Source organism: Silurus meridionalis, chromosome 18, assembly GCF_014805685.1.
Source record: "Silurus meridionalis isolate SWU-2019-XX chromosome 18, ASM1480568v1, whole genome shotgun sequence".
NCBI lineage: Eukaryota > Metazoa > Chordata > Actinopteri > Siluriformes > Siluridae > Silurus > Silurus meridionalis.
In genome coordinates, this window is record NC_060901.1 from 1,157,883 (window position 1) to 1,185,722 (window position 27,840).

General features: G+C 43.8%; 1 protein-coding gene across 1 annotated transcript in view; it reads right to left on the bottom strand.

Annotated features, from left to right (window-relative positions):
* Positions 1 to 2: 2 nt before the first annotated feature.
* The window catches only part of LOC124401094 (scavenger receptor cysteine-rich type 1 protein M130-like), a gene marked incomplete at its 3' end in the record, with an annotated part of 61,530 nt that continues 33,692 nt past the window's right edge, over positions 3 to 27,840 (bottom strand). Inside the window, exons 11-15 of the mRNA XM_046873076.1 lie at positions 2,415 to 2,552; positions 2,174 to 2,272; positions 544 to 606; positions 172 to 237; positions 3 to 61 (exon numbers count right to left, since the gene is read on the bottom strand). Of these exons, the coding sequence (XP_046729032.1) occupies positions 3 to 61; positions 172 to 237; positions 544 to 606; positions 2,174 to 2,272; positions 2,415 to 2,552 (425 nt within the window). The remainder of the gene's footprint in view (positions 62 to 171; positions 238 to 543; positions 607 to 2,173; positions 2,273 to 2,414; positions 2,553 to 27,840) is intronic.

Here is a 27,840-nt window from a genome sequence, read left to right on the forward strand (position 1 = left end):
ATCGGTCCAGCAGTGACGGCATCATCGTAGTCCTCTGGTGCCTCCACTCTTCCTGTAGCACCTAAATGAAATAAAAGCAGAGGGTCTGTACAAACAGCTCCATCACATTCTGACCTCATGCTTTAATGTGAACTCACTACATTGATGTGATCAGTTAACAACTGCACCCACTTATGAAGTCACTGGTGTCGATGACATCATCATAATCCTCAGCCTTTTCTCCAATCCCAGACTTTACTGGAAAAAGAACAATTTGTTTGTTTTGGCTTTTTATTTCAACACATTTCTACTCAATCAAATCCTGATCCAAAGAAGCTTTGATCCATTTGATAAGAGGGATTTCAGAAGCTTCAAGTAAGATCAGGTTGATTGGGAGATGTGATGTGTCAGCATTAAAACACTGGAGTTCCTGTAATTCTTCTCTACAATACATCAAAATCAGACCTCAGAAAGGACACATTTAGTCATTTCTGATCTGGAATTGCAGTTCTAATAGCTTTCAGTTCATGGAGTTCCACAAACTCACACTCTGTTCTTTTTTACCTGAGAGAAGCTCATCATCCACATGCTCATACCCAGAATACTGTTCTTCAGAGAGGAGACTTCCTGTTAGAGGAGAGCAGGAGAGTCATGTGACGTGTTCAGAACAGCAGAACATCACACACATATACACACACACATATACACACACACACACACACACTCACATACAGACACACACACACACACACACACACACACATACACACACACACACACACACACACACACACACACACACACACACACACACACACACATTTACACACACACTCACATATACACACACACACATACACACACACATACACACACACACACACACACCTGCACAGGAAAGCAGGCAGGCACGCAGGCACACACACATACACACACACTCACATATACACACGCACATGTGCAAGGCAGGGGAGGGGGTGCAACTGTACAGGATTGCCGCACACACACGCACAAACACAAACACATACACACACACACACACACACACACACACACACACACACAGCACCTACTGTATATTTCCACACACACACACACATTGATTTTAGTTTCAGTTAAGAATATTTAATATATAATTATTATATATATCATGATGTTTCCATTAACACCTGATTGATGTTATTTTTGTTTTAATATATTCGTAATAAATCTCTCTCTCACACACACACACACACACACACACACACACACACACACACACACACACACAGTGAGGGATGGGGGATGCACCTGTACAGGAAAGAAGACACACACACACTCCTTATAAGGTATTACTATGTATTTTCATGCTACTGTTTATTTCCACCCAGATATTTAGTTATTTTTATCCTATGTGGCTTATACACACACACACACACACACACACACACACACACACACACACACACACACACACACACACACACACACACACACACAAACTCTTTATAAAATCATGCCTAATTTTCATAAAACTTTACACCCATATATTCATATACATATATATTTTTTGTGTGTCTCACAGACAGAGAGAGAGAGAGAGAGAGAGAGAGAGAGAGAGAGAGAGAGAGAGAGAGAGAGAGAGAGAGAGAGAGAGAGAGAGAGAGAGAGAGAGAGAGAGAGAGAGAGAGTCTGATCCTCTGATTCAGAAAAAAATTATATATTGTTTATTTCTAATCATCTGTCGAGTAACTTACAGGTTACACACACACGTATGAGCAAACACACACACACACACACACACACACACACACACACACACACACACATACAGTAACTGTCTACCAATACACATTTATGTTGTTTTTATTTTAATATATTTTTTATAAATCACACACACACACACACACACACACACACACACACACACAGTTTGAATAGATGTTTATCAGCAGAATCGTGTCTCTACACCACATGTACTTTACCTGCACATTTCCTCTCACACACATTTTGTTTATTTTGACTGATTTGTTGTAAAGAAATAAATTCACACTGATTTTGTGTAAAATATAAAAATAAGACTTTAATCACTGAGTTTGTACTGAAGTGTGTATTTTGTATTGAGGGATTTGATCATTTGCAGGCAGTGAATTTCAGCTACAAGTTGAAATCGAATACAATAAGTGGGATGTAGAACAGTCCACATATCACTCACCTCTTTGAGTGGAGCTCGTGATTCTTCTAGTGATGTATCTGTGGTTGATCTCCTCATAGACTGCCTCAGGCTGAGTCTTACGCCTCCTCTTAGAGACCACTGGGAGTGGAGATTAATAATCATAATAATAATAATAATAAAAATAATAATAATAATAATAATAATAATAATAATAATAATAAATTTGATATAAAATGTATTTGATGTTGAACAGAAAAGAAAATGTGTGAATGTGCTGTACCTCTCCTGAGCACTCTGTTCTGGTAAAACAGTACCACCAGAAGCACTAAGGCCAGGAAGAGCAGCGTCCCCAACACAAAGAGAACCAGTGGAGGGGTGGATGGAGCTACAGGTGATGTTCTTGGACTGGTTCCTCTGGCTAAAATGAAATTAGAGAAAAGAGAATCTCCAAAGGACAGTGTTTTCATAAGACAATCAACTTCTAGGTAGAAACATTAAGTTTTTCCTTCACACCTGACTGATGTAACAGATTTAAGTGTCCTTACTTGTGCCATGAGTCCCTCGAGGACGTAGAGATGTTTCATCACCTGCAGAATTAAAATCCATGAGACAGAGTTTTTCAGTCATTTCTATTTTTATTACTGGAATATTTTTGTAAATTCTACAGTAAAGTATAAACTAGTAAAGAGAGAAGATTCTCCTACTTTTGCAGGTAATAAGAGCCACCTCATTACTATTATCACAGTTGTTCTGTCCCCAGGGAGAAGATGGACACTGCCACAGATTAGAGTCGTGTTTTCTACACTTCAGATAATCCAGCCAGTTAGGAGCAGATTCTACTCTAGCTCTGGATGAGGTCAAATGCTCGAGGGTTCCACAGTTCAGCTCTCGACACACCATATCTGCTGTTTCATCATCCATTTGATTGTGACACACATTACCCCAGGTTCCATTGTAGAACACTTCCAGATTCCCCTCACAGCCCCCCGTGAGTCGGATCTCTTTAAACTCTGGTGGGAGAAGGATGATTTATACACTTCTACATATTGAATATATTTAACAGGTTTATTCTCAGTCATCACACTGTACCTGAGCACACGACTCCTACGTCCTCCTGGTGTCCACATTCACCCTCTTCACACAGCTGAAATCTGCAGTTCCACAGGGACGTCTCATTCCCCTCACACTCCACCTCATTCAGCCATATGGACCCAGTTCCAGGACCAAACCAGGCTGGTGTGTGGGTACTGAGGGCCCGTCCACACTGCAGCTGTCTGCACACCACATCTGCATCCTCAATACCCCAAGAGTCATCACACACTGTTCCCCATGAACCACTGTGGAAAACCTCCAGCCTTCCTGCACAGTCTCTTCCAGAACCTACCAGTCTGATGGACCTGGGGCCTGTTTCACACACACACACACACACACACACACACACACACACACACACACACACACATTAACAAAGTATGTCAACTGTTTTATTTCACCATTTTAATAGCAGCAAAACTGAACCATTGTTTATCTCAGGTGATTCTCCTAAATGGAAAGATCTTGTAAAATCTACAGATAACTCAATGAGCTGACCTTCATTCACTGCATGCAATTGGGAGGTAACTATGTACAATCAACAGTCCTTTTCTTCATATTTTACCAATCTGACAGACTTGTTGATTTCTTCTTTAGACCATGAGGAATTTGTCTGTTTCTATCTACACAGGCCACGCAGGTACTTTAGCAGTCCATCATCATCATCATCTCAGGACTGGACTACTTCTGACTGAACTCACTCCTGCATAATTAGTTTCTAAACACCCTGGATTCTCTCACCCCATATTACACTCCTCCATGGGCTTTCTGTAGCTGATGTTTGCCTACAAATCCAAAATGAGACCAGCACCCCTCTACCTCAGAGCTCTTATCTCAACCTGCACTGCACCATTATCCTTTTGATCTTCAAACATTGCTTGATTAGTCCTATAATCTCTCAGGGTACAGGCAAGCCATACTTCAAGACTCTTCTCTCTTCTGGCACAGAGGTGGTGTATCAAACCTTCACCTGCTGTCAACGTTTGAAGACATTCAACATCTAGAATTTCTGAAATCAGCACTGTTTTATAAACAAGTCTGCTTTTAATATTTTATATTTGCTTGTTACTTTTGTTCCCATGGTGGAAAAGAAGGAGAATGAAGATATTTACATGAATGTACACCATATTCTGTGGAAACCCGCACCATCACATATAAGCAACAAAAGCTTTAAAAAAAAAACTTTGAAAACTAAATACACGGATATGGAGTTCGCAATTTATATATTATTAAATATAAATCTTTTGCTACTAATTGTTCCAGAATAGTCATAGAAATGTGTACAATTGTGATGATAAAATATATTTCAATTACTGATTATAAATATACAAGGTTGGAAAGTGCTATGGTGCTTACCTGAGCAGGTGATGTACAGATGTTCTCCAGAGGTGCAGTTGACAGCTTGTGCACTGCTGCAGTTCCCCAGATGAGCTTCACTCCCAGAGCAGCTGAAAGCCGTTACACACATGTGTTTGTGTTCAGTGGTGGATGGAGATGAACGGTAGTTCAGCACAGAGCCACAGCCCAGCTGTCTGCAGAGCACAGACGCCTCAGACAGACTCCACGAGTCCAGGAGAACTTTCCTCCAGTCCTGCCTGAAATAAATCTCCACCTCCCCCTGACACTCGCTCCCTCCAGACAACCGCACTCGCCCCTCATGAAACGCCATGGATGATCCTGAAGCAGAAGAACATCACTGAAATATTCTAATGAACACTGACTTTATTCACTAACGTGGTGTACGTGATGTTAATATCTCACCGTTACAGATCACTCCAGCATCGTGTTTATGAGAACATGCAGCTCGACTCCATGATGAGATGCCACATTGTGATAGGTGTGTCTCATTCCCTGACAATCAAACACATCAGCCCAGATGTGGCCATTCCCTCCAAAACCAGTCCACCTCCACCACAGCCACAGCACTCCCACAATCCAGCTGTGCACAGAGAACATCTGCAGCTCTCATATCCCAGCCTACAGCACAAACTGTGCCCCACTCACTGAGGTACTGGAGCTCCACTCGACCAGAACAGGAGTCTGATCCGTTCACCAGCCGAGCCTCTGTGTGACCAGAACAAACAGCCGAGAGCTCAGTGAAAGAGGAACATCAACAAAGACACCTTAAAGTTTGATTGACAGGAACGTGGTCTCTATTTAAACAGAAGTTCAATCATGATACTTTACCAGAACATATTAATCCCACATCATTGTGATGGGAGCAGTTTGAGTGTTTGAGTGAAGATGATGGACAGAAGTAAATCTGAGATTCATTTCCTTTACACTGAAGCTCCTCTGTCCACACCTGACCCTCCCCTCGACCAAAAGCAGCTGATCCCAGAACCTTCACAGGAATCCCACAGTCCAGCTCTCGACACACAACCTCTGCATCCTGCTGGTCAAAGTCACCATCACACACTGTGGACCAGGAACCTCCATGAAGCACCTCCACTCTTCCAGAACATCGGTGAGGACCAGCGGTGAGTCTCGACATTCTGTGACCTGCATGTTGTTATAAAAATAGAGACTCAGTATCAGAGTGCGTCTCTATCTGCAGAAAAATTAATACATGTTGTTAAATACACTTAAAAAAGTAGTCTATCAAGGTCACTATTATGAACAAGGTTTAGAATATTATTGTCTTGATCAGTCTAACTAGAGTACAATCTGAAAAACAAAGGAATTTTAGATGAAGTCCTAAAAGCTCATGAAGAAAATAACAAATACAATGGCTCAGAACTCATTTAATTTAATATATTGGCAAGCATTTTCTTGTGTAAAGACCAAAAGTTACCTAAAAGATTGCAGTGGAATTCTGAAGCATGCATCCTCTTATCAAGTAGTGGTTTAAATATGTCTTTTTAAAAAAGTTCTTACATTTTTAGGGTTTGCCCCTGGGCTCAGAGAGAAGGTCAGTACCGTTGATAACATGAAATTAAAAATCAACGTATTTTTCCCTTAAAAATTGGAATCGGGTTTGTGTGTGTGTGTGTGTGTGTGTGTGTGTACAAAGTACAGAATATACACATTATGTAAATACAGTATGTATGTACATTTGAGATATATTTCACCTGAGCAGATGACTCCAACATCATGAACATGACCACACATGTGTCCTCCTTGTGAGCTACAATTCTTCAATGTCAGTTCGGATCCTCCACAATACAAATCATATATCCAGATTGGTCCTGATCCTTGTCCGAACTCAGCATAATGAAGTGCTTTTTCAGCTTCTCCACAGTGCAGTTCTCTACACACCACTGCAGCATCTTTCATATCCCATGCAGAACGACACACTGTTCCCCACTGTCCATCACGAAGAACCTCCACTCTCCCAGCACAGCGACTTCCACCATCCATCAACCTCACACTGTCTGAGAGAGAGAGAGAGAGAGAGAGAGAAACATCAAGTAAGTGGAATAGTTTACTTGTACCCCAAAAGTACATCCAAACACAAAAGATTGAAATCCTGGATTTCTTTTATTCATCTATTTTATTATAATCGTGTATTAGTGGTAATAGCAGCATCACGATGGTCTGTTCAGTTCTCTGTCAAAATCACAGTTAATCCACTTTATAATATATTATGTTAATTATCATTGAAATTAAACATTTATCTTTTTATAAAATAACTACAAATTAATATAAATAAATATAAATACCTGTGAGAATTGCTGACTTCTCGGCAGATTCTTCTTTATCTTTTGGTTTATGCTCTGCATCAAAACATTTTTAAAGTTTAGATTACATAGAGTAGGTCAATAATAACGGACATTACATTTCCAGAAAAGAGGCCAAATTCAAAACTGACAATTTAGCTGAAGTAAAATGTGTCCAAATATTAACCAAAAGATTTCCAGGTATTCAGAGTTTGTTATGCAGCTGCTTAGCTGAATTTAGTTTTTTATTATATCACCTATGTGGAGGTCACCAGAATGTTTTGGAATAATGTTTACCTGAGCAGGAGACTCCCACATCAGAAGCATGACTACAGCTATTTTTCCCCCATTCTGCTGACCTACACTTCTTCAGCATTGACTCTGATCCTTTACAGTGCACCTTGTTCATCCAGATTGGTCCTGATCCTCGTCGAAAGTGAGCTCGATAACGTACATTTACAGCTTCTCCACAGTGCAGTTCTCTACACACCACTGCAGCATCTCTCATATCCCAGTTACCACCACACACTGTTCCCCACTTTCTTTCATGAAGAACCTCCACTCTCCCAGCACAGCGACTTCCACCATCCACCAACCTCACACTGCCTAATATATAAAGACAGAGTGAGAAAGAGAGAGAGAGAGAGAGAGAGAGAGAGAGAGAGAGAGAGAGAGAGAGAGAGAGAGAGAGAGAGAGAGAGAGAGAGAGAGAGAGAGAGAGAGAGAGAGAGAGAGAGTGGTTATGTAGCGTAGGTTATGTTCATGACATTTAGGTTCATGGTCTGATATGAAAAGGAGATCATTAGATTGCTTTGAATACAGTAATTGCATATTGCCTGGAGGGAGATCAGAATTTAGATGATCTAGAACCATCAATCTCGAGTAGTAAGGAGCTGAACAGCTCTGCTAGTGCTAATGTTAATTCACCTATATAATCACCAGCAGTGCTCCAATCACCAACGCCAGTCTCCCCTACATGTTAGTGTACATACATCCATGTCTTTAATTAATACACACAAAAGAAAATTAATAAATCAGAATGTACAAAAACAGCATTATTTGCATTCATTGTTTCAGACTCAGCTAATCCACACTTTATTTCCAGTCACCATTAAAGCAGGCAAAGAAAGAAGTTTTAATGTCTGGTGGTATGAATACCCAGAATACTGTTCTTCAGAGAGGAGACTTCCTGTTAGAGGAGAGCAGGAGAGTCATGTGACGTGTTCAGAACAGCAGAACATCACACACACACAGACACACACACACACACACACACACACACACACACACACACACACACACACACACACACACACACACACACACATACACACACACACACACACACACACACACACACACACACACACACACACACACACTCTCTCTCTCACACACACACACACACACACACACACACACACACACACACACAATAAATGATGTGTAAACTCTAAAGATGAATCTGGAGCTGATTGTATAAGTGAGTGGTGAGAAAAAGCCCTGAGGATGATGTGTGTACGCTCATGTACAGCTTTTTCAATTCCATACAAATCAAACACTTTGACTGTTTCTAAAGTTGCCATCAGTCCAGGAACATTTCTCCCATTTGCTGATGAAAAATGGTGTGTAGTGTTCAAGTGAGAAGTGTGTGATGTTTTAGTGTGAAGAATCAGTGTGTACTTACCAGCTGCTGTGAGTGTGAGTGTGGATGAGAGAAGAAGAAAAGTCAGACACATTTCCATCTCCCTCCTCGTTCTACACCATGTGTTCATCTCCACTCGCCCAGAGAGACTGAGAGAAGTGTGTCCCCTCACTCAGCCCCCTACAGAGAGAGAGAGAGAGAGACACCAATCACACTCACTGTTACCTTATTAGAAAGATGAGAGGAAATCATCACACAGCCTCAATAACAAATCAGACGAGGCGTCTTTCACTTTCTCCATATATATCAAAAGAACGTCAGCGCTGATCAACAGAGCTCCACCTCCCGTCTCTGAGGAGTGGGAGTGATGAACAGATCTCCACCTCCCGTCTCTGAGGAGTGGGAGTGATGAACAGATCTCCACCTCCCGTCTCTGAGGCGTGGGAGTGATGAACAGAGCTCCACCTCCCGTCTCTGAGGAGTGAGAGTGATGAACAGATCTCCACCTCCCGTCTCTGAGGAGTGAGGTGATGAACAGATCTCCACCTCCCGTCTCTGAGGCGTGAGAGTGATGAACAGATCTCCACCTCCCGTCTCTGAGGCGTGAGAGTGATGAACAGATCTCCACCTCCCGTCTCTGAGGCGTGAGAGTGATGAACAGAGCTCCACCTCTCGTCTCTGAGGTGTGGGAGAGATGAACAGATCTCCACCTCCCGTCTCTGAGGCGCGAGAGTGATGAACAGATCTCCACCTCCCGTCTCTGAGGCGTGGGAGTGATGAACAGAGCTCCACCTCTCGTCTCTGAGGAGTGAGAGTGATGAAAGTTGATCACATCACACACTGATTTCAGAGAGAAGAAACATTCGGCTGTCGTACAGCATTAAAGCCTGACAGCTGCACAGAGTAAATACACACACTGATAAACCACTGCAGCACACTGACACTATACACACACACACACACACACACACACACACACACACACACACACACACACCTAATAATTATAATCAACATATTATTATTACATTATTGTAACATCATTTATACTGTTTCAAGTCTTTTTTTTTCAGAAGTTTTAATTTTATCATCTAATAAATGTAAGAAATATTAGAAAATGTTGACTAAATTTAAGAATTATTTTCGTGTCACTTCAAATTAGATATAATTTTTTGAATACACACATTTATTCTGGGTTTCAGGATTATCAACATTAATCATTCAAACAAATTAAAGATTAGTTCATGATTTATTTATTAATAACATTAAAGTTTTTGTATCCACAAGGGGGCAGTAAAGCTTCCAAACTGATATTTCTGTTCATTAAAATGTGTTTTTCTCTTCACTGACCTTCTGAGGGCGCTGTTATGAAACTTCTGGATTATTATTACTATTTATTATTATTATTATTATTATTATTATTATTATTATTATTATTTATAAAGCTGATCATATTGCAAACTTACAAATATGAGTAATTATAGAAGAGATAAAAATAAACCCTATAATCTGTAATGTTATATGTAATAATAAAAACACCTCCTGAATAGTTTTTATGTGGCATGTTACGATCATTTCACTATGAAGTCCTCGTTATGTGTTTAACTCTGAATATGAGACATTCCATCTAACCAGCTAAATGTGTTCATGTGTGAGGAATAGAATCAAATAGTATAAAATGTTTATTGTCACTGTAAAATCCAGTGAGTCACAGTAAAAAAATATACAAATAAATAAATGTTAATTTAAAAAGAAAAGGAAATAAAAAACAGAGATCAGTCGTGCAGCATCATCTTGTGTTATATGAATCAATGTGTTGTGTCTGTCAGGATTTTTTTTTTTGTTCCCCTGTAGAGGACGCTATATGACTATTGTGGTTTTATTTATTTATTCTTTTTCTTTCTCATTTCTTTTTCTCCACTTATCCCTCATTAGTCAGCATGTATTTAAGCCCTTTCCAGAATGGTTTCTTGGGTGCTGGTCTGGACTAACTGGCATCTTGAGATCCCCCAAACCTCTCTAAGACCACCTGTGGACAGTGGTCTATAGTGCAATGAGTAATGAGAGCTAACGGGAGCAGGAACAGAAAAATGAGATCAGCAGTCTGCTAGTGTCAGCTTCACTGGTGTATTAAGTGCAAAAAAAAAGGTTTAAATCGAAAAGTTTACTATACCTTTATTGTCTATATCTTTATTGTGCACCAGCTGTTTAACACTCAGAGAGAGGAGTTATATCATTTAATGGCTAAAGGCAGAAATGATCTCCTGTGGTGCTCTGTGGTGCATCATCAGTGTATAAGTCCGTCACTGAACATTCTCCTCAGACTGACCAGTGTTTTATGTAGTGGGTGGGAGTTGTTGTTCATGACAGCACCTTCTTTTCAGACACTATAAAAATGGTTTAAATCCTACCTGTCTGATCCTTACTATTTTGTAGATTTAAATGGCAAACTATCCAGGTTAATGCAAGTCAATTATGGGGTGCCACAAGGTGCAGTTCTAGGACCCCTACTTTTCACAATATACATGCTTCCTTAGGAAATATTATTAGAAGGCATGGGATTAGCTTCCACTGTTATGCTGATGACAGCCAGCTATATATCTCATCAAACCAGAAAAACATTTCAGTTGACTCGGATAACTAAGTGTGTTAAAGAATTAAAAGACTGGATGACTCATAACTTTTTATTATTAAATTCTGATAAGATGGAGATTTTGCTAATGGCCCAAAAACCGGTACACAGAAGGTCCAGCATTTCAACCTGCATTTAGAAGGATGTTCTGTAACTACTTGTTGAACAGTAAAAACCTGGGAGTTATTTTAGAGCATCTTGTCTTTTAAAAATCATATCAACCATATTACAAAAACAGCTTCTTCAACCTTAGAAATATTGTTAAGCTAAGAAACATGTTGTTTATATCTGATGCAGAGAAGCTTATCCATGTGTTCATGACCTCCAGACTGGACTACTGTAATGCTTCACTAGGTGGATGTCCTGCATCAATAAGAAACAAGCTACAGTTTGTCCAGAATGCAGCAGCCAGAGTTCTCACAAAGTCAAGAAAATATGATCATATAAACCAAATGTTCTCATCCCTACACTGGCTACCTGTTAAGTTTCGAATCGACTACAAACTACTGTTTCTTACTGTCAGGTGGAAGAAACCAAAGTGCAACAAATGAAGGTTTTAATGAAAAACAAAAAGGCAAAGGTTTGACTAAACCTGGTGAATGCAAAGAACAGAGAGTTTGTAGAACATATAAAGTCCAGCAAACAACAGTAATCCAACACAGAACAGGATATCTATAGCTTGGGTAGTCCTACGTGGTGGAACAGAGGTTAAATAGGAGGGTGGTGGTTGATGAGTGCCAGGTACAGGTGGTTAGTAGGATGAAGAGTTACTTGGAGTGATAGGTGGGTTTGGTGAAGGTGTTGCTGGTGGATTCCTGACAGTACCCCCTCCCCCAGGGGCGGCTCCTGACACCCTGAACCGGCGACTGGGCCGGGCCCGACCCCGGCGCAGGATGAAGCAGATAGGCAGCGTAGAACTCCTCCAGGAGTGCTGGATCCAGTACGTCCTGTCTCAACACCCATGACCGTTCCTCGGGGCTGTAGCCCTCCCAGTCCACTAGGTACTCCTAGCCCCTACCCCTACGAAGAGAATCCAGCACCTCCCACACCGAGTAGACCAAGGGCTGGTCAAATACTTCCGGCAGACTGGGCCCTGCAGCCACACTGGGGCGTTGAGTGGTCGATAGGGTGTATGGCTTAAGGAGCAACTCGTGGAACGTGGGGTGAATTTGGTACCGTGGGGAGTACCAGCCGATAAGCCACCTTGTTGATTTGCTGCTCGATCCTGAAGGGCCCAATGTACCGGGGCTCAGCTTCCAGCAGGGAGCCGCAGCCGGAGATCTTTGGTGGACAACCAGACCAAGTCCCCGGGCCTGTATGATGGGGCCTCCAACCTCCGTGCATCCGCATGTCCCTCTCTCAAAGCTCTGCGCAGTTGGGTGTGTGTGCCTCCCATGTCCTGACAGAACCAGTGGTCCACTGCGGGCACATGGGAAGGTTCATCGGACCATGGTTACAGCGGGGGTTGAAACCTAACATGCATTGGAATGGCGTGAGTCCAGTGGTGTCCTGGCACAATGAATTCTGCACGTATTCAGCCCAGGGCAGAAACCAGCTCCACTCTACCTGGTTCTTATGGCAATAAGTACTTAAGTACCTCCCCAGTTCTTGTATCTTCCACTCGGTTTGACAGTTAGATTAAGGGTGGTAACCGGATGACAGATTGACTGTGACTCTGGGAGCTCCTGTCAGACACCATCTCCTCCGAGAGACCAAAGTTGTGGAAGACATGCTGAAAGAGAACTTCTGCGGATTTTAGGGCTATGGGGAGCTCTCGAAGAGAGACGAGGCGGCAGGCCTTGGAGAACTGGTCCACAACCACCAGAACACAGGTAAAGCCTTCCGACCGTGGTAAGTCTGTCACAAAGTCGATGCCTATGTGCAACCACGGACATTGGGGAGTAGGCAGAGGGATGAGTTTGCCCATGGGTAAGTGCTGGGGGGTCTTCGAGATGGCACAGTTGTTGCAGCCCTGGAGGAATTCCGCCACTGTCCTGCTCATCCCTGGCCACCAGAATCGCCTATGAGCCAGGTGCAGGGTCTGCCTTCTGCCAGGGTATCCTGAGACAGGGACTTTGTGTATTGCACTTAGTAAGGTTGGTCAACACTCCAGGGGAATGTCGGTATGGTCATCCGGACAACCAGGGGGCACGGATTCACCCCACCTGGCCACGCAGGTCCCCTCACCCATACGATCAGACTCAGAATGAGCATAGGAGGAAGAATGGGCACCGGCTCGGTGGGTTCCTCTGGACCATAGACTCGAGAGAGTGCATCGACCTTTCCATTTTTTGACCCTGGCCTGATACTGAAAAGAAACTGGTAAAGAAGAGAGCCCATCGTGCTTGCCGGGGGTTCAGCCTCTTGGCCTCAGGGAGATACTGGGGGTTTTTGTGATCTGTGATGACAGTAAATGGATGCATGGCCCCCTCCAGCCAATGTCTCCACTCTTCCAGGGCCAGCTTGATGGCAAGGAGCTCTCTGTTACCGATGTTGTAGTTCTGTTCGGCCGAGGACAACCTTTTTTGAGAAATAAGCGCAGGGGTGGAGTCGAGGTGGATTCCCCCCGACTGCTGGAGAGGGTGGCCCCTATGCCTGTGGACGATGCGTCCACCTCCACCACAAATAGGAGCTGGGGGTCTGGATGGTGGAGGAGAGGAGCAGCATAGAACCTTTTACCCATAACTGCTAACAATCTTGATAAAATGTCTAACAACATAGACCTTATCCTCACTAGCACATTAGACACCGTTGCCCCCATCCGGTTAAAAAAGGTTAGAGAACAAGCACCTGCACCTTGTAGTCTGTAGTCTGTAAAGAAAATGAAGGAAAACTAAATTGGAGGTATTTAGAATTGCGTATAAAGACAGTATGTTTAGCTACAGACAGGTGCTAAAAGCTGCTAAAGCTGAACACCTGAGCAAACTCATAGAAAACAACCCAAACAATCCCAGGTTCCTTTTCAGTACAGTAGCTAAACTAACTACAAATCAGGTATCTGAAAACTGTGTCCCATCACAGTTTAGTAGTGAGGACTTTATGAATTTCTTTACTAAAAAAATTGATAGTATTAGAAAAACAATTGTGGCAGTCCAACCTCTGACAGTGTCTCCTGACAGACTCTCACCTACAATGCCACAACTCCACTGCTTTACATGTACAGGACAGGAAGAGCTGTATGATGTTATAACCAAAGCTAAATCAATAACATGTCAGTTAGATCCCATTCCAACTAATCTATTGTAGTAAGTGTTAGATACAGCTGGTGAACCTCCTCTCAATATTATTAACTCTTCACTATCTTTAGGTCATGTCCCTAAACCCCTCAATTTAGCAGTTATTAAGCCCCTCATTAAGAAACCTTATCTGGATCCAAACATGATATCGAATTACAGACTCATTTCAAATCTCCCATTTATGTCTAAGATTTTAGAAGATTGTTACTGCCCAGTTATGTTCCCACTTGCAAGAGAACAATATCTTTTAAGAGTTTCAGTCAGGTTTCAGGCTCCATCATAGCACAGAAACTGCCCTAGTTAAAATCACTAATGACCTGTTTTTAGCTTCAGACCTAGGGCTTCATCTCGCTGTTAGTTTTACTAGATGTTAGTGCTGCATTTGACACTATAAATCATGATCTCCTCCTGGATCGCTTACAAAATTATATTGGCATTCAGGGACAGGCATTAAGCTGGTTTAAATCCTACCTGTCTGATTGTTACCATTTCGTAGACTTAAATGGAAAGCTATCCAGGTTAATGCTGGTAAATTATGGTGTGCCAGAAGGTTCAGTTCTAGGACCCCTGCTTTTCACAATATACATGCTTCCCTTAGGAAATATTATTAGAAGGCATGGAATTAGCTTCCATTGTTATGTTGGTGATACCCAACTATATATAACTGAGTGTATTAAAGAAATAAGAGATTGGATGACCCATAACTTTCTACTACTAAATTCTGATAAGACGGAGATTTTGCTCATCGGCCCAAAAACCAGTATACAAAAGCTCCAGCATCTCAACCTGCATTTAGACGGATTTTCTGTAACCACTAGTTACACAACTTGTCTTATAAAAAAATCATATCAACCAAGTTACAAAAACAGCTTCTTTCACCTTAGAAATATTTCTAAGCTAAAAAACGTTATCTATATCTGATGCAGAGAAGCTCGCCCATGCGTTAATGACCTCCAGAATAGACTACTGTAATGCATTACTAGGTGGATGTCCTGCATCATTAATAAACAAGCTTCAGTTAGTTCAGAATGCAGCAGCAAGAGTTCTTACAAGGTCAAGAAAATATGATCATATAACCCCAATCTTATCATCCCTACACTGGCTACCTGTTAAATTTTGACTACAAACTACTGTTGCTTACTTATAAAGCCCTAAATGGTTTGTCCCCCATGTATCTATCCAGTCTTTTAACGCGCTACAATCCATCACGCTCCCTGAGATCTCAAAACTCTGGACTTCTAGTAGTTCCTAGGATAGCAAAGTTTGGAACAGTCTTCCTGACAGTGTTCGGGGCTCAGACACACTCTCCCAGTTTAAGTGCAGATTAAAAACATATCTTTTTAGCAAAGCCTACACATAACATATGTCTCACATCATAACCTTGTGCTCCAGAACATCTGATCACATGCACATTATCAACTTGTGCTGTTAATATTATGAACAGCAGCTATGCTAATTTCTCTCCACTGCTTCTCTTTCTCTCCCCATCCTGAGGCATCCTGAGGTTTGGCCAGCTCCAGTCATGTCCCACCTCATGAAGATTATAGACCTTTGAAGAAGTAGATGCCGAACTTGCAAACATCCCGTACCATCGCCAATTGGATCCCACTACATGTGTGGTTTTGACATTGGACCTCCTGGAGTGTATAAAGGCTCTGGCATGGAGAAGCTGATGTTGGATCTGTGTTGATCACAAATGTTGAGCTCAGTAGCTCCTAGTTTTATAACCATAAAGACTGTATAAGATTGTAGAAAGAACATTACTTATAATCTTATTCTCCAGTACTCATGTTAGTTCCAGTGTTCTGTATTGTTGAAAGATTTATGATCAAAGGATCACAGCGATCAAAGGTTTCTTCCTCATAACATCTAAGGGAGTTTTTCCTTGCCACAGTAGCAACGGCTTGCTCATCAGGGATAAATTCACACCATTCACCCTGACTGTTGATTTCTGTAAAGCTGCTTTGAGACAATGTCTGTTGTGAAAAGCGCTATAGAAATAAACTTGACTCCTCGAATGCTTCCTGCGCCTCTGGGATCCAGAAGAGGGCCTTGGCTTTCCCTCGGAGGAGGGATGTGAGTGAAGCGGTAACCTGGCTGAAACCCCCAGTAAATCCTCGGTAGAAGTTGGCAAATCCCAGAAACCTTTGGAGCTCATTTATCGAGGTGGAAACCAGCCAGTTCCGTACTGCCGACACCTTCCTCTCATCCATCCTGATACCTGCTGCACTAATAGCCTAGGAACTGTACCTCCAAGCAGTGGAACTCGCACTTAGGGAGGTTGAGGTACAGCCGGTTTTTCTGCAGCAGGTTGAGGACCCGGATCATGTGGTCGTGATGTTCATGCAGAGTCTGTGAAAAGATCAGGATGTCGTCTATGTATACGATCACAAACTCGTGGAGGAAGGGACGGAAAACCTCGTTCATGAAGTTCTGAAATGCTGCCGAAGCGATGGAAAAGCCATACGGCATTACCCGGTACTCATAGTGGCCAGAGGGGGTAATGATCGCCATCTTCCTCGCCCCCCTGGCGTATGCACACTAGATTGTACGCACTCCTGAGATCCAACTTGGTGAAGATGTGGGCCTCTCGTAAGTCCTCCAGGGCAACCAGGACCAGTGGGAGAGGATACAGAACCGGGGAGATCTGTGCATTCAGGCCTCTGTAATTGATTCATGGCTGCAATCCACCATCCTTCTTCTCCACAAGAAGGAAACTGGAGGCAGCCGGAGAAGACGACGGGGTGATGAAGCCCTGTTGGAGGGCCTGTTGGATATAACCCTCCTGTTGGATATAACCTTCGGTGTTTCGGGGCTGACAGGGGATAGATCCGACCTTTAGGTAGCTTGGCCCCCGGCATCAGGTCGATGGCACAGTCCCACTACCCGTGTGGGTGGGTAACTGGGTAGCAGGGTCTGGAGTGGTGTTGGAAGTGGTTGCAAACAGATCTGCCAGCAGGCGGAACTCCACTCCATGATGTCGCACTGGTCCCAGGAGCATTTGGGGGAGTGCTTGGCGAGCCAGGGACGACCCAGAATCACGTCCACTGTGAAATCTTTCAGTATGAGAAGCTGTATCCCCTCACAGTGTAGCACCCCGACCTGGAGGATGATTGGTGGAGTGCAGTACTTGATCCTGCCCTTTCCTAATAGCCGTCCCTGGATGGTCTGAACAGCCAGCTCCTGAGTTCCCCTCTCCCAGCATAGCAGGAGTCGGTCTAAGCATGCCTGGGAGATGAAGTTCCCCACGGAGCCAGAGTCAACTAGGGCGGTGGCTGAAAGAGAGAGAGCAGGGGTTAATAGGGAGACGGTGAGCGTAGACAGGTGAGAGATGTCAGAGGAGAATCTTACGTTACTTACCGTCTGGCGAGGAGGTCAAGCAGGACACTGGGCCACGCGATGTCCCCTCTCTCCACAGTAGAGCCATGCTCTGGCTGCCCACCGGCGTTCCCTTTCCTGCTGAGATCCAAGCTGCATCGGTTCAGGAGCTGATGACACTGCCAAGGCTTGGGCTGGTTCGGCCTCTGGGGTCCTGCAGGCCATAAGGTGCTGGGAGACTCGAATGGATCTCTGGATGACTCTTCCAGCCCCAAAGTGTCATCATAGGGCCATTGCTAACCGGAGTTCCTCATTCAGCCCCATACAATATGTTCCCAGCAGCGCTGTCTCATTCCAAACACTGGTGGCCGCCAGAGTGCGGAAATGGAGGCTGTAATCCGTGACGCTTTCTGCCCCCTGGCGGAGGTTGAGGAGCTGGTTAGAGGTTGAGGAGCTGGTCGAGTTGAGGTGTCCCCGGGGGCGGTGCTAAATACCTCTGTGAAGTGCCTCATGAAAGCGGCGTATGACGTCACGGCCCTGCTCGCCGAGCTCCAGAGCGCTCTCGCCCATACTAGCGCTCTTCCGGTGAGCAAGGAAATCAATAATGTGACCTTTGCTCGCTCGGTGGGAAATCGGGGAGGTTGCATCTCTATATGGTTCTTTACACGTGTTTTCTGTTTTCCCTCGGATTGTAACGGTCCGTTCTACTGTCGGGGAAGAACGTGCCGGAAACCAAAGTGCAACAAATGAAGGTTTTAATGAAAAGCAAAAAGGGAAAGGGCAGAAAACCAAACAGAAACTCCAGGTTTGACTAAACCTGGTGAATGCAAAGAACAGAGAGTTCGTAGAACGTATAAAGTCCAGCAAACAACAGTAATCCAACACAGAACAGAATATCTGTAGTTTCAAGTCAAGTCAAGTCAAGTGGCTTTTATTGTCATTTTTACTATACACAGTGGTACACAGTACACAGTAAAAACGAAACAACGTTCCTCCGGAACCCTGGTGCTACACTAAACAACAAAACAACATAAAGTGCATCGAGTGCAGCCTGGTGCAAACAGTGCAAACAAAAGAACAGTACAGACAGACAGAGTGCAGACAGACAACACAAAACAAGACAAAAGACAAAAACCAAGTATAGTTAAATATACAGTACTGTGTGAGTAGAAATGTAAAAACTATACCCAGGAGAAAATACAAACAGAACAGAGCAATGTAGTGCAAAAAAACAGCAGCAAGGAGGTGCAAAGACAGCATGTAAACATTCTACTGAATACAAAAGGTGCAAAAGCAGCATGTAAACATTATACTGAATACAAGATGCGAGTATAAATAATAATAAATAGATAAATGGTGGTGGAGTGGATCGAGATGAGTGATGATTGTGTTTAGTCCAGGTTGTACAGTTCAGTAACACACAGAGTGAGTGTGTGTGTGTGTGTGTGTGTGTGTGTGTGTGTGTGTGTGTGTGTGTGAGTTCTGTTCAGTTCTTTGTATTGAGAAGCCTGATGGCTTGTGGAAAGAAACTGTTACACAGTCTTGTTGTGACGGCCCGAATGCTTCGGAACCGTTTTCCTGATGGTAGGAGGGTGAAGTGTGAGGGGTGTGTGTGATCGTCCACAATGCTGTGTGCTTTGCGGATGCAGCGTGTGGTGTAAATGTCCATGATAGAGGGGAGAGACTCTGATGATAATCTCAGCTGTCCTCACTATCCTCTGTAGGGTCTTGCGATCCGAGACGGTGCAATTCCCAAACCAGGCAGTGATGCAGCTGCTCAGGATGCTCTCAATGGTCCCTCTGTAGAACATGGACAGGATGGGGGAGGAGATGGGCTTTCCTCAGCCTTCTCAGGAAGTAGAGACGCTGCTGGGCTTTTTTGGTGATGGAGCTGGTGTTAAGTGACCAGGTGAGGTTGTCTGCCAGATGAACACCAAGGAATTTGGTGCTCTTGACGATCTCCACAGAGGATCCATCGATAATCAGTGGAGATTGGTCGCTCTGTGCTCGCCTGAAGTCCACAACCATCTCTTTCGTTTTGTCCACGTTCAGAGACAGGTTGTTTGCTCCACACCAGGCAGTTAACCGTTGCACCTCTTCTCTATATGCTGACTCATCGTTCTTGCTGATTAGACCCACCACGGTCGTGTCATCAGCAAACTTGATGATATGATCTGAGCTGTGCGTTGGTGCACAGTCGTGAGTCAGCAGAGTGAACAGCAGTGGACTGAGCACACAGCCCTGAGGGGCTCCAGTGCTCAGTGTGGTGGTGCTGGAGATGCTGTTCCCGATCCGGACTGCCTGAGGTCTCCCAGTCAGGAAATCCAGGATCCAGTTGCAGAGAGAGGTGTTCAGGCCCAGAAGGTTCAACTTCTTGATCAGGTGCTGAGGAATGATTGTGTTGAATGCTGAGCTGAAATCAATGAACAGCATTCGTACATACGAGTCCTTGTTATCCAGGTGGGTGAGGGCCAGGTGGAGGGTTGTGGAGATGGCATCGTCTGTGGAATGGTTTGGACGATACGCAAACTGCATGGGGTCCAGGGAGGGTGGAAGCTGTGTCTTGATGTGCCTCATGACGAGCCTCTCGAAGCACTTCATCACGATGGGAGTGAGCGCGACGGGACGGTAGTCATAGAGGCAGGAGACAGTCGATTTCTTTGGCACAGGAACGATGGTCGTTGTCTTGAGGCACATGGGAACAACGTTACTGCTCAGGAGATGTTGAAGATGTCAGTGAAGACATCTGCTAGTTGTTCTGCACATTCCCTGAGCACTCTGCCAGGAATGTTGTCAGGTCCAGCAGACTTCCGTGGGTTAACTCTGCATAATGTTTTCCTCACTTCAGCTGTGGTTAGACAGAGCACCTGGTCAGTGGGAGGAGGGATGGTCTTCCTCGCCACCACATTGTTCTGTACCTCAAACCGGGCGTAGAAGTCGTTCAGCGCATCTGGGAGGGAGGCGTCACGGTCACAAGCAGGTGATGTGGTCTTGTAATTCGTGATCGCCTGGATGCCCTGCCACATGCGCCAAGTGTCTCCACTGTCCTGGAAGTGGTCGTGGATTTTCTTCGCGTGCGTGCGCTTTGCCTCTCTGATGGCACGGGGATGTTTGTGTAAACAAGATCCAGCGTGTTCGCTCCTCTCGTTGCAAAGTCCACATGCTGATGGAGTTTAGGAAGCACAGTCTTGAGAGTCACATGGTTGAAATCTCCGGCGATAATAAACAATCCGTCGGGGTGAGCATTCTGCAGGTCGCTAATAGCGCCGTAGAGTTCACTCAGTGCCTCCTTAGCATTAGCACTGGGAGGAATGTACACTCCGACGATGTAAACTGTGGTGAATTCCCATGGTAAATAAAAAGGTCTGCATCTAACAGTCACAAACTCCACTAGCGATGAGCAGTAGCATGAAACAAGCACAGAGTTCTTACACCATTCCGTGTTGATATAAACACACACGCCACCACCGCGAGTCTTACCGCACTCTTACCGCACAGAGCTGCATTTCTGTCGGCTCGAAACACAGTTAGCCCGTCTAGCTGGATGGCGGCTTCCGGAACTCTGTCGCTGAGCCATGTCTCCATGAAAACAAAAGACGCAACAGTCTCTAAACTCTCGCCGTGTGGTTTGCTGGAGTCAGATGTAGTCCAGTTTATTATCCAGGGAGCAGACGTTGGAAAGAAAAATGGACGGGAGAGCCGGCCGGCTGGGGTTAGCATTTAGCCTAGCACGCACACCCGCCTGCTTGCCGCACTTCCGCTTCCTCGAACAGCGCTTTCGACGTCTCCTCTCCCGGCCACCGGCATCAGGTAACACCGAGGGCTGGGGGCCTGGTCTTTGTGGCCGAGGTCGCAGCAGGCCGAGGTCGCGAAGGTTGTTAATAAGGTTGTTAATAAGATCATCATGCAGATTGTTGGGTAGTCCGACGTGGTTCTTCAGCCTAAACTGTAGAACGGACAATAAGTGAGTGGAGGAACAGAGGTTTTATAGGGTGGTGGTTGATAAGTGCCAGGTGCAGGTGGTTAGTAGGATGGAGAGCTACTTAAAGTGATAGGTGGGTTTGGTGAAGGTGTGGCTGGTGGATCCTTGACACTTACTTACAAAACACTAAATGGTATTTCTCCCATGTATCTTGCCAGTCTTCTAACACGCTACAATCTGTCACGCTCCCTGAGATCTCAAAACTCCGGACTTCGAGTAGTTCCTAGAATAGCAAAGTCCACTAAAGGTGGTAGAACGTTCTCATATTTAGCTCCTAAACTTTGGAATAGTCTTCCTGACAGTGTTCGGGGCTCAGACACACTCTCCCAGTTTAAGTGCAGATTAAAGACGTATCTTTTTAGCGAGTTCCACACATAACACACATCACATCATAACCTTATGCTCCAGAACATCTGATCACATCACATTATCAACTTGTGCTGTTAATATCATGAACAGCAGCTACGCTAATTCCTCTCCACTGCTTCTTTTTCTCTCACCATCCCAAAGCATCCTGAGGTTGTGCCAGCTCCAATCGTGCCCCACCTCATGAAGATTATGGACCTTTAAAGAAGTAGATGCCCACAAACATCCTGTACCATCTAGAGATGTGCCAGTGCCATTTAGATTTAACTTCATGTAGAGTTTAGACATTGGACCTCGTTGAGTGTTTAAGGGCTCTGGCATGGAGAAGCTATTGTTGGATCTGTGATGATCTCTAATATTGAGCTATTTTGAGTTGCACTGTAGCTCCTGGATCCATAAAGTCATCTGACTGTATAAGACTGTAGAAAGGACATTACCCACAATCCATTCTGGTGCTCATGTTAGTTAGTACTTACTCTCCAGTGTTCTGTATTGTTTTAAAGATTTATAATCACACTATTGTTATCACTGTCAGGAATCCATCTGCCATGCCCTCTTTCGGCGGCTGTCATACCTCCGCTCTCTCTGGAGCTCCCGGCTTAATTACACACACCTGGGACTCATTCATTACTCATCCCCTGCTCCTACATAAACCCCTCATTCACACGCACTCCTTGTCCGTTTTCGTTTGTTGGTGTTTGTGTATGTGTTGTTGGTCTGCATATCCCTATACGTTCCTTTCCTCTCGGACTCCACACTTTCTCCACGGCTGCCCTTTCTCCCCAAAGCACACCCTGTCTTTCTGTGCGTTCATTTCTGGAATATGTGGACCCCTCTAGGGCGTACCACGGATATCTCTCTTGAACTTATACTGGACTGCCGTGTATGTATTAGTGTGTTTCGCCTGATTCATTAAAACTTAAAGCGATTTCTACTCCGGCTTTTGCCTCTGTTCATTCGCCCCCTGACAATCACCCAAATGAGGATGAGGTTCTGCTTTTGAGTCTGGTTTCTCTCAAGGTTTCTTCCACATAACATCTAAGGGAGTTTTTCCTTGCCACAGTCATCCCAGGCTTCATCATCAGGGATAAACACACACCATTCAATTTCTTTCTTAAATTCTGTAAAGCTGCTTTGAAGCCCTTGTCCATCGTGAAAAATGCAATAGAAATAAACTTGACTTCACTACTGTCCGAGAGTCCAGCTCCTCCCCAACAACATCGCTGGACTTGTCAAGTCAAGTCAAGTCAAGTTTATTTGTATAGCGCTTTTCACAACAGACATTGTCTGAAAGCAGCTTTACAGAAATAAACAGTGAAGGTGAATGGTGTGTGTTTATCCCTGATGAGCAGCCGTGGCGACTGTGGCAAGGAAAAACTCCCTTAGATGTAATGAGGAAGAAACCTTGAGAGGAACCAGACTCAAAAGGGGAACCCATCCTCATTTGGGTGACATCAAGAGTTTGATCATACTTGTGGAGCAGTCTGTTCAGTTTGATTGTGTCCACCATTCTCAGCCTGATTCCCCAACAAGCCACAGCATACAAGAGAGCACTAGCTACAAGTGTCTGATGAAACATCCTCAGCAATGTCCAGGAGATATTAAAGGATGTCACCCTCTTTAAAAAGTAGCATTGGCTCTGGCTCTTCATATAGAGCACTGTTTTTAGTCCAGTCCAGTTTATTGACAATGTAACCCAGCCATTAGGGTTGCACAAGCCAGGTCACTCTTAGTGCTAGTCCCAAGCCCGTATAAATGTGGAGGGTTTTGTTTGGAAGGGCATCCAGCGTAAAAACATGTGCCAAATCAAACATGTGGATGGTACGCTATGGCGACCCCTAATGGGAGAAGCAGAAAGAAAGAAAGAAAGAAAGAAAGAAAGAAAGAAAGAAAGAAAGAAAGAAAGAAATCGCATGTAGGACATTTTGGAGGCAAGGTGAGGGAAGAAAGATTGAGGTTTGGACATGTGCAGATGAGGAACATGGGGAGAATGTTGGAGAATGCTGAGGATGGAGCCACCAGGAAGGAGGAAAAGAGGAAGACTAAGGAGGAGGTTTATGGTTGTGGTGAGGAAGAACATGCAGGTAGTTGGTTTGAAAGAGGCAGATGTAAAGGAGAGGGGGTTTTGGAGACGGATGATCCACTGTGGCGACCCCTACTGGGAGAACCCCAGGTACTTGTAGTCCTCCATTGATACCTCAAAAAGAAACAAAGTCAAAGGTGCCTTGGTCTCTTTCTCAAGTCTACAACCAGCTCCTTTGTCTTGGTCACATGTTGTCAGAAAGTTCAGGTTATAGGATCCAAGGCAGATGCAAAAGGAGCAGGGGAGAAAAGCTGTGCAGAGCTGAATCGGGAAGCCGATTCCGGGAGTCGATTCCGGGAGTCGATTCCGGGAGTCGATTCAGGGAGCCGATTCACGGAGGGTGAGGATTCCGAGCCGGAAACCAGAGCGCGTTCAGCGCGAGCCGGAAACCGAAACGCGCGTTCAGCGCGAGCAGAGCAGAGCCGGAAACCGAAACGCGCGTTCAGCGCGAGCAGAGCCGAGCCGGAAACCGGAGCACGTCCAGCGCGAGCAGAGCAGAGCCGAGCCGGAAACCGGAGCGCGTTCAGCGCGAGCATAGCAGAGCCGAACCAGAAACCGGAGCGCGTTCAGCGCGAGCAGAGCAGAGCCGAACCGGAAACCGGAGCGCGTTCAGCGCGAGCCGAGTCGGAAACCGGAGCGCGTTCAGCGCGAGCCGAGCCGAGCCGAGCCGGAGGACAGAATGGTCAGGTCAGAGACAAAGAACAAACAAAAGAACAAACAAGCAAAACAGAATACGCTGGAGAGTGATCAGGGCAAGCCTAAAGACAATCTGGCACTGACTGGAGGATTCAGGCGTCCTTATAAGTGCCAGAAAATCATACGCCATATCCGTGCAGCTGGTTGGGAGTGGGCGTTTCCTCTGTGATTGAGGCGGTAATGCCTGAAGTGCTCAAGCGGGCTGACACATGTAGCTGCAGAAAATTGTCCTCACACCATGTAGAAAAAATTCTCCACTACTGTCCTGTACTTCCTCTCATTACCATCACTGATACATCCTAATAAAACGGAGTCATCTGAGAACCACACTGGTAGTGTACTCACAGGTTAATTCAGGTGTGAGTACATTCATTTTAGCAGCTAGATGGTGGTGTCTTCAACTCCCAGTCTCGGCTGGTATGCAAACAGGAGTGGGCCTATATGTGGGCTGAACTGTAACTGTTTGATTAAGAGTCTCTCTCTAGTGTGTAATCCTTGGAGTGGCTAGGATGAGGTGTCTTTGGCACAGGAGCAAGGCAAGTCTTCTTCCACAACACAGATCTTTTTGAGAGACTCATTTTTAAAATCTGCTGAAGGACACCTCCCAGCTGGGTCACTTATCCCTAGAGCACCCTGGGCCTGACATCATCATTGCCTGCAGCATATCCTGCATAGAGTTCTTTCAGCTGTTCTGTCACCTGGGCAACTGTGAACTGCATCATCATAGTTAACAGAAAAGGGGTGTGCTATACACTGTAAAAAGTTAAGTTGACTTAAAAAATTTAGTAAATTTGCTGCAAAGCAATTTTGAGTTTACTCAATTCAACTCAAAAAAGCTTTGCAGCAAATTTTCACAATTTTTTGAGTTGGTTTAACAATTTTCTTCTTTAATTTACAGCTTTAAATCTTTCATTCAAACTTCTTTCACAAATTCCTGTTTGCATTCACATTAAAAATCAAACACAGATATTGCAAACTATACTGTAAACACAATGAAAAAAGAAAAAAAAATTTTTAGAAAAAAATGTTTCTTTTACAATTTTGCCAAGCGACACATTTCCTGTCAACATGAACTGCAAAAATTAGATTCAGATAGTTTTTTTTCTAGTCATCAAAATATAATAAATAATTCAAAATAAAAAATATATATAAAATTGAAATAAAATAAAAGGCAAAAAAGGCAATCTTGTAATGCCTTTAAAGTGCTGGAGTAAAACAAATTGTTCTCAAAGTTCCAGAATAATCTTAAAATGCTCCAGAGATAAACAAGCAGAGTTTCAACACATTCGTTAGAGAAATGAAGTATTAACTGTTATAAACAAAACTTGAAAGTCATTAAACCTTACATTAAAACTTAAAACCGACTTTGGCATATGTTGTACTGTAATACAGCTACTAAACAAACAGGAACAAATCAGTACTTGCACTTTTGATTAGCCATCTGAACTGCAGCTACTTCAACTTTACCAATTTGTTTTGAATCATTGGACTCTTGAAGAGCACTGGGGGTCAAGGCCAATAAACACTTTCTGAATAGTTTCAAAAGTGTACTTTAGTTCTTTAGGATAGCTAATTATTTTGATAGCATCAATCAAGTCAAATAGGAGAGCAACAGCTGTAGGGACGTCCTGCACATTATCCAGCACAACTTGCTCAGCATAAACACAGACTCAAAACCCATTTTTAAATGATTGAGTTCTGCTGGACCACAAAGAGATTTTTATATTGTTTAAGATAGGTCACTCAAAATCACACATGCCACAATTTTCCATTGTGTTTGCTTGGATATACACCATGCTGCCAAAAGTATTAGGACACCCCCTTCTAATGAACAGGTTTGACTACTTTAGTAATTTCCAAAAGTACAAATCTTAATGTTTAAGCATATAATTATATTCGTTGGAATTGTGTGCATCTAATTTTATAGCAACAGTTTGGACAGGACCCTTTTCTATTCTAAAATAGCCATGCTGCTGTGTATGAAAAGGTTTAAAAAAGAAATGACTGATTCAGTCAGTGTGGAAGAACTTGACTGGTCTGCAGAAAGCAAAGGCTTAATCCCAGATGAACATCTCTGGTGGGACTTATATGCAGACATAGAGCCAAAAACTAATCACCAAACACTAATGACTTCTACCTACACTATATGGACAAAAGTATTGGGACACACCCTTCATTAGAACAGAAAAGGGCACTTCCAAAACTGTGGCAACAAAGATAAAAACATAATTCATGTATTTAAAAATTGTATTTCCATCTCTGTTGCAACAGTTTTGGAAGTGTCTAAAATGACTACACATATGTACAAGTCATTGGTGTTTGGTTTGAGTTTTGGCTCAAGCTCTACATTTATAGTGACATCAAAGGTGTTCAGATGGGATTAGGACTCGGCTTCATCCAGACCAGTCAAGTTCTTCCACACTCAATAAATCAATCATTTCCTTTTGAACCTTGCCTTATACACAGAGGCATTTTCATGTTAGAATAGAAAAGGGGGTGTCCCAATACTTTTGGCAATATAGTGTAACACTTAATTTGTGGTGTCAGACTAATCACTGATAAGTATTCAAATAGGATTATTTAATAAATACATTTTTGCCAACACTTTGCCTCCTCCATTCTACTCTTTCCCCTGGCGTTCAGCTTATAGAACAGTTATCAGATTAGTTTCGGACACCAGACAAAACTGTTTTCTCTTTACAGGATCTGGAAAGTACCTCAGGTATAAGACAATATGACTATAACAGACTGATAGCACATCTTCCAGGCAAGACTTCAGGAAGTTTCCAGACTTTTCCCCTCATAAATAAAGGTAGACTTTTGAGAGCTGTAGGTTTATTTTGAGCAGCGATCAGAAGCCTGAAAGACACAGAAAAAATTAAAACCTTCAGATTTATGCTTCTGAGATATGTGGCTACTAAAAGTTGAAAGGACATTGGTTGTCAACTCAGAATCTTTAAAAGGACTACTGACTGCGTCATGCCTCCTCAAAGGATT